The following is a 7,971-nucleotide window of genomic DNA, read 5'->3' as shown; positions in this document are numbered from 1 at the left end:
TTGATTGTAGTAAGAATTTAGAGGTAACTTTCAAACTATTTTTTTTTCGTACTATTTTTGTCTTTTCTTTTATCTTTGACTTATAATTCACTGTCTTTCAATTTCAATGATTCCGCATGTGATTCGTAAGTCCGATAGTGTGTTTTTATTCTGAATTTATAGGATCTATTTAAGTTAAGATTTAAAAGAATTGAAAATGAATTTTATCACAACTACAATGCTAACGGAAAATGGCATTACGTATGGGTGTTACAGGCAAGAAGTCATTGTCATTTTACATGTAATCACATACACGCGCACACATACACGTACATACACATGTACAATGTGGATTCTACTTATATTGTGGGCTGTGGTTGGTTCTCAATAGGTGATAGATAGTTTTAGAGTTTTTAAATAAGGCCTGAAAAGAACATCTTTATTTTGTTGCGTAATAGTCTTGGGTTTTTAGTGAACAAAATTATTCGAGATATTTAAATGATTGTTCTATATTTTTGTTTTACATAAGATTGTATAGTACGCTTGTAACTAGCTCAATCCATTACGTAACAAACTTTTTAAGCGTTACTTAATCCTTCATCGGCAATGTGAAATTTTCACACTTCGTCTGGCTCTTCGAACTTCAGTGCAGATTTTTATATTATGTCGAACTATATAAAAATCTATAAAAAAATTCTTACATTTTTGTAAAAGCTTTAACAACAAATTTTTATTATCATAGAAGTTAAATTGTATTTTAATTATTTTTTACAAATTTAAATTTATTCACCAAAATTCATAATAAAAAAAATTGACTGTGTCTTTAAGGCCAATTGCCGGCAGAGGGCATTATTAATTACTTGTGCCTATTAGTATTGTGAAATAAATATTCACTATACCAAAATAACAGACGAATTCAATTATCTTTGAGTTTGTGAAAGAATTGCAAAGTGTTCGTATTTATCTTTCCTACTCAAGATTATATAAAATTGTATGAAATTGATAAATAAAACTTTGTATAATTATACATAGAGTAAACTGTAATTTGAAAATGTCAGTAATAGTTAACATTAATATAAAGAAAAATTCAAAAACACTTGTGCATCATTTTGATGGTAGGAATAATATTGGTCTAAAACTTTATTTAAAGCCTATCGACGTATCGTATAATACAATCTATATATTGCTATGCAATATATTGTGTTTAATTACTTTTTTTCCGCAATTTTATTTTTATCAAACAAACTGTTTATAATGTATCTATAAAAATGCTTTTCAATCAGAAATATTGGTTAATCGTTCATGCGTAAATGCACGCAGTAAATATGTTTTAATCGATAAGTTGAGAAACAATCGTAGCGTTGACCAGATTGGGATTTGTCGCAGTAATCTCTACAAATTGCAAACGTTGCGATGTCCTAAAGGCGCGTGATCCCCTCATGTTAAATGCTTATGACTTTTAAGATCGCTAGTCTCGCGAATGATACGATTACAGACCTCATCAGAGTAAGTCTGCGTAATCCCTAAGTCGACCCGTTCCCTTCTTTAATCCATGCCGGGCATTAACTCCTTTGCGCGCCGAGTGCAGGGACTCTCTCGAACCTGTTGCTTTAAACAAGATGTACGCTGAATAATGGATATTCCTAAGTAGTTAGAAGTCCGCTTAAAACCCGGTACGGCCGAGCCGGCCTCTCTCACGACCGCCTACGAATAAATCCCAATTTGATCAATTAATACGTAAATAAATCGATCGCGCGACACAACAGCGTGAAGCGTGGATTCGATATTTATAGCAAATATGTAATTTACCTTGCAATTATTTCCTGTTGATTCTATCAAGTGGACACTCAGCCGGAAAATTTTTGGTGCCGATTCAGTTTGATTACGAAACATACGTCGATGTTTCGCTATGTGTAGTATCGATGTGCGTATATGCGTATGGAAGGTTACTAAGGCCTGTTACACAATAGAATCACAAATCGTAAGAAATTAACTAATCATAGTCAATTATTTTTGTCATATTCAACTGTGATTGGCTAATTTCTTACGGGTTACGATTTGCGACTCTATTGTGTAACAGGTTTAAGGCGGTATTCGTAGTCGATACTTATTTTAGACCATCTTAAGTAATGTCTTAAGATACTGATACAATTCTGCGATTGGTTGATGACATCTTAGAAGACTATATTTAAGATAGTCTTAAATATAAGACTCGAATATGAATATCGATCTTAGGGCACGCATTTCTTTCTGTTTGTATAAATCGCTTATTCTTAACGCGTTAAAAAGTAATAAAAGATAATAGGTCACAAAACAGTTTCAACAATATACCTATGCTTAAAGCTTCTGGTCACAATTGCCGTCCCCGGGATCATGACGTCAGAAACGAGAAATGCAAATCGTGCTTACATCAAAATAATTTGTTTTTTTCCGTACATTATCACAAGTATGTTATAACGTAGATATATATTAAAACAGATAACGTAGATAACGTAGATATATATTAAAATACGAAATTTTACAGTCACATAAATAAAATATAGATATAATTTGAACTACACGCATTCTATATTTCGAGAGAAAATGGATTTTACAATAGTTGATCGAGATTTAAGTTATTATTTCACAGAGTAAGGAATATATTCGGCACATTCGATAAATATTTTCCATTCAAGACAAGTCTCGACATGTAAGAGAGTTAAATTATTTTGAGGTACAGTATATCAAGAAGAAAATGAATTTAAATGACTTTTCACTTCTGATTCTGTATGATTGCACGCATAACAGGTAATTGGAATTATAATTAAATAAAGGAAGAGCATGTGCCTATAATGTGAAAAGAGGATTGCGATTTCAGAACAATACCGAATTGATTCGTATGCGACTGATAGTGTTCGACTTGTTACGATATATCCCCATTTCTTTTTTTGCAAATTTTCCATTTTCTTCTTCTTCCCTTCCCTCTCCCCCGCTGTTCGTACTTTCTTCGACTGCCTCTCCAGATAAGAACAATTCTCCCGTACCGAATCTGACGTTTTAATCTCAAGTATCCAGATGGGTTCCATGATTTCGTACGTAAGGAGGTAAGGATAGGAGGTGGAAAGAATTGGAGAATTTAAAAGTACTTGGCAGAACGAGAAAGTTTACCACGAAATAAAAAAAGTAGAATCGATGCTGGAGATAATAATATATACACGCATTTTATACATTTTACGAGTATATAATTTGAAAAAAAAAAAAAAAGAAATAGTTGATGATATTGGGATACAGTCGAGCCGTGATTACGTACACAAATAGAATCTGATGTTGATAGAGAATTAACTTTGCTCGAAACGTGACTAACACCCATGAGTCTCCCTCGGGACATATATCGTTGTGACGAATCTCCGAACGGAAGCATTTCTACGTTATTGACAAAATTGAGAACCCTCACGCATCGATCGTACAAACGAGAGAAGAAAACTATTTCGGGAAGGGGATATAAGTTCAAACATGTTGAAAAACTAGTTGGCTCGGTGAAACTTTAATTCAGTATTAAGCTCGAACGATTTCGTTTTGATATTCCAGAAATGTCATTTAGTTGCGCGACTGAAATACTCCCATATAGTGTAGTTTAAAAAACGTAATGACTCACTCTCACACACGTTCCGGGTTGCACTCTCTCACGAAGACGAAATCACTGGTATTTGTTGGTTTGGTGTCATTGTTACGGCGTTATACAATATATTACACTGAAAGCGATAGTCGTTGCACTTTGTTAATACCCTTTCCTCTCGTTCTCGTTGTTCGACCTCTCGGTGCGTGTTTCATCCCTTATCTCCGAGTCACACAACGCACAATCGGTGAAAAAAAGATCGATGAGGATTCATGTCTCTTAAATTCTTGGCCAGTCGTGGACTGTCGTTGCTACACTAACTTGGCACGCGTAAATTACTCTCCGCCATTTAATACGGACGCTATCTACTCCGGTCAGTCTTTGTGTCATCTTTTGTAATTGCGTGTGTGTGTGTGTGTGTGTGTGTGTGTGTGTGTGTGTGTTTTATGTGCACGTGTATTATGTACGAGCGTCTGTCTTTCGTGTCGTTTGAGTTCTAATTTTTCTTCCTTTTATTCTCTCTTTAATTGAGTCCGTTAATTAGAGAGACCACCGCCGATATCAACGACGAGGTCGTCGTTCGCTTTCTTTTTCTTTTCGGATCTTGCTTATCGAATTATCGTTACGACCAGAGCAATTAGTAGAAGCGTCACGGTCGTCATCACGCCCGTTGCTGAATCTGAAATTAGACAAGATATTTCACTGTTTAAGATTGAAACGTCAATCAATATGAAGACTTTCTATAGAAGCTATATTTCTCAGTTTAAATACGTACATTTAATATTTATATAATAAGAATCAATAATTTGCTTATAACTGTTAATGTATTTGCTTCATTTTTGAACAAACATCGCACAAATTTCGATACTAACGTTAATAAATCTCTGTTTATAAATCATTTAATTCTTTCTAAATAACTTAACTATATTTGAAATATTCTTTAAAATATAATATTATACCAGATAAGGAAGCGTGAGAGAATTACGAACAAGAGGTAAACGTAAACGATATTATTAGCAGTACATATTAGAGTAGTGATAATCTCTCATTTCTCACACCCATCGATATGTTATCAGTTTCATACTACAATATGTAATCATAGAGCACACTGTTTAGGATAAATACAATTACACTGTAAAAAATAAAATATTAATTTTAACTTATAGTTGTATAGTGAACTTTCTGAGACATGCAAAAATGTTAAAAATTAACATGTCTCAGAAAGTCCACTATATAACAATAAGTTAAAATTAATATTTTATTTTTTACAGTGTACATGTTTTCGATGTTTTTGAGAATAAAGGAAAGTGGGATAATTCTAATTACTTAAGAGAAATGTTAAATAAAATCAACAACTTATCAATTATAGACATTTTTATTCAAAGATTATTTGATTTTAAATTACAACAATTAACATTCGTATATTATCAATATAAATTATAACTTTAAATAAGAAAGATACCGTAATACCTATGCGTGCAATGGGCAAGGATTTTGTTTCTATTATAGTTTATATTGATAATACATGAATGTTAATTATTGTAGTTTAAAGAATCGAAATATTTTTTTGAATAAAGACTTCTACAGTCGAGAAATAATAGTCGGTTTTATATTTAACTTTTTCCTTAGTGTTTGCAGTTCCTTCACTCTCCCCACATATATGGTATATTGTACCAGATTCTAATATCTCGAGAAAACTATAGCACGGAGAGACCTTCGCTCTCGCAATGATACGGGATAAAAAGGGAAGGGTTCTCTCGCCATCGGTAGCCTCGAGAGGTCAATGCACAATCAAGGGCTTGGGACGACGAGAATCTGTCGTTACCCCGTTGCAGGAAGGTTGCTACGGAAGAATCCCTCTCCTTCTGAGAGAGGATATGCCGAGAAAACGGAAACGAGTGCAAAGGGATGAGTGCCGATTAGTCGACGGCCCAAGCGAAGTAGATACAGAAGAGAGAAATAAAGATGGACGAGAGGAGAGAGGGGCAGGGGAAAAAAAGAACAAAATGAAGAGAAAAAACGGGGGGAAAAATGGGAAGTCAGTTATTCTTCCGGTTGGCCTGTACTGTGCCGTTAGCTATTACTCGCTTGGAGAGAAATGTATTCTCCGGCCTTTTCCTGGCCTCACTCATCTCTAATTACGAATCAGAAACAACCTGGTGGGCCGTCGCCTCCGCTGGTCGGATCACCTCCTCCTTCCCCGTCTCCTTCACCCTTTTCTGTTCTCCGCGACCCTTTCTAGAGTCTTTCCGACTCTCATTCAAGGCTCGTAAGCAGTAACTTGCCTCCCTGACCCCCTTTTCCCCTCCTCTATCTTTCTTTTATCAGGTCCCTGACGCTGCCCCAGGAGAATTCTTCGCTTCGCTACTTTTGTGCGATCTTACCTTCCTTCAATTCGCGATTTCTCGCCCTATCCCATCCTTCTCCCCTTTCCTCCTCCCTTTCCTCTTCTCTCCTTATCTCATCTCTCCTCTCTTCTCCTTTTCCTTTACGAGAGGAAAATGCGTTATGTATTTATAGTCAATATTTACATTTCATTGTTACACCCGAGAACGCGAGAATTGCAAATTGCCATGTCCCGTCTCATTAGATTTGTAATACGAGATAGATATTAACTCACCGTACATTTTCCTCTGATTTACACGCTGTCCATATTCGAGAGTACATATCGCATCTACGTTTACTTGACACAATGAAAAATCGACATGTGACGCGTGATATATAATTTCTTATCTTTCGGTATCGGAATAACATCGGACATCGGACATCGAACTCGTCACGACCATATCGTCGTCGAACAGCTAGCAATTTAACGTTAATCTCACAGCAGAATTTTCCATAGAACGTCCGATATTTCTGGCATTCTTTCCATCGCACTTACATGTGGCAGCTTGCAACGCAGTTTCCCTCGTTACTGGTTCAACCCGCCTTTTTCCATGCGAAATTACCTTACTTCCCTGAGACTATCGCGATCGTCCCCGCGGAGAAAACGGATTTTCACACTACGCCATTATGCAAATTCCTCTTAAAAGTAACCGCGGTCGAGCGAGATATTGAGAGACGGTAGCGCAGAAGCGTAGAAGGAAGGAAAACCGGGACAGGGATCGAATTACTGTAGAGACGCGCGGGTGAAGACGGATCATGGAAGGAGGAAAAAATGCGAGGGTAGAAAAGAATTATCCGATAATGCCGAAGGCTCGGCGGAATTATGAAAGGTGCTACCACACCTGGCCGCGCTCAGAAATGCGGTAGACGCGGCTGCTCAAATGCCACGGCGGAGCCGCGAAATGCCGGATAAACCGCACCTTCGACGGGGAAACTCGTTCGCGTTTTGCCTCCTCGTGCAGGGGCTCATTCGTCTTTCGCGACAAGGGATTCATAGAAGCCAGATTTCATAAAGCAACGAACAACCCCGTTTTGTCGTTTAATGTACGTACATTTTATTGCGTATACGTCACTTAATAGGTCATATTATATAAATGTATGATATATGGAATATTTCTTTGACGTTATACCATGCGAGACACTATCGGAGTTGTATAAAAAGTAGATATGTGTTACGAAAAACGCAAAATGTAATTATCACGCACGATGAATTATTCTAGAGAAAAATATTTTGTTTCTTACGAAAAAAAATGTATTTATTGAAAAACATAACACTCTCTTTCTGTTCTATATGTATGCTAATTTAAATGTGTTAGATTTATCGATTGTATGATTATTTATAAATTTTAGAATTTAATATACATACTGAAAAAAAGAGTTTGCAGCCCAGGACTAAAAGCCAAGGATTCGCGAGTCGAAATTTTAATTTTTGTTACAACATGTAAATCTCTAAAATCTACATATATTCTAGAACTAAGGTTCAAAATAGGAGCAAAATTTTGATTTGGATGGTAATAGTAACCGAATGTTGAATGAAATAATTTTAATCAAATATTTAGTTAATAGAACTATAATTAAATTTTGCTTTTCCAAATATTTAATAAACGATTATACATGTGTGTGTGTGTGTGTGTGTGTGTGTGTGTGTGTGTGTAATGATTATATTATTATATTTGGTAATATAGTACTTACTGAATATTTAGAAAAGTAAAATTATATTTATTAACCGGATATTTAATTAAAATTATTTCAACATTTGTTAATTATTGCTCTTTTTTTCAAAGGTTGAAAAGTTCATCTATATGTCTATGTATTTATGCATGATTATATATATATATATATATATATAATTTCAATTATACGTTAATTTTATTATATTTTATTCAACTTTGATTATGTTGTATACTCACCCTTATCAGGAGGCCAGTTGTAATTTCCTTTTCTATCCAGTTCGGACGACTTCTGCTCCGATTTTCCAATTTCGTTCAGATTCGATTGGAACTTGGTGCCTT

The 7,971-nt window shown here is 35.3% G+C and overlaps 1 protein-coding gene across 1 annotated transcript in view; it reads right to left on the bottom strand.

Annotated features, from left to right (window-relative positions):
- Nucleotides 1-4,092: 4,092 nt before the first annotated feature.
- LOC108762426 (protein CEPU-1) overlaps nt 4,093-7,971 on the bottom strand; it is a 183,393-nt gene continuing 179,514 nt past the window's right edge. Inside the window, exons 10-11 of the mRNA XM_018509421.1 lie at nt 7,870-7,968; nt 4,093-4,253 (exon numbers count right to left, since the gene is read on the bottom strand). Of these exons, the coding sequence (XP_018364923.1) occupies nt 4,183-4,253; nt 7,870-7,968 (170 nt within the window). The 3' untranslated portion in view covers nt 4,093-4,182. The remainder of the gene's footprint in view (nt 4,254-7,869; nt 7,969-7,971) is intronic.

The sequence above is a fragment of the Trachymyrmex cornetzi genome, unplaced genomic scaffold (assembly GCF_001594075.2).
Source record: "Trachymyrmex cornetzi isolate Tcor2-1 unplaced genomic scaffold, Tcor1.1 scaffold299, whole genome shotgun sequence".
NCBI classification, from domain to species: domain Eukaryota; kingdom Metazoa; phylum Arthropoda; class Insecta; order Hymenoptera; family Formicidae; genus Trachymyrmex; species Trachymyrmex cornetzi.
The sequence above is the reverse complement of the archived record's forward strand: the minus strand, read 5'-3'. Positions and strand labels throughout refer to the sequence as shown.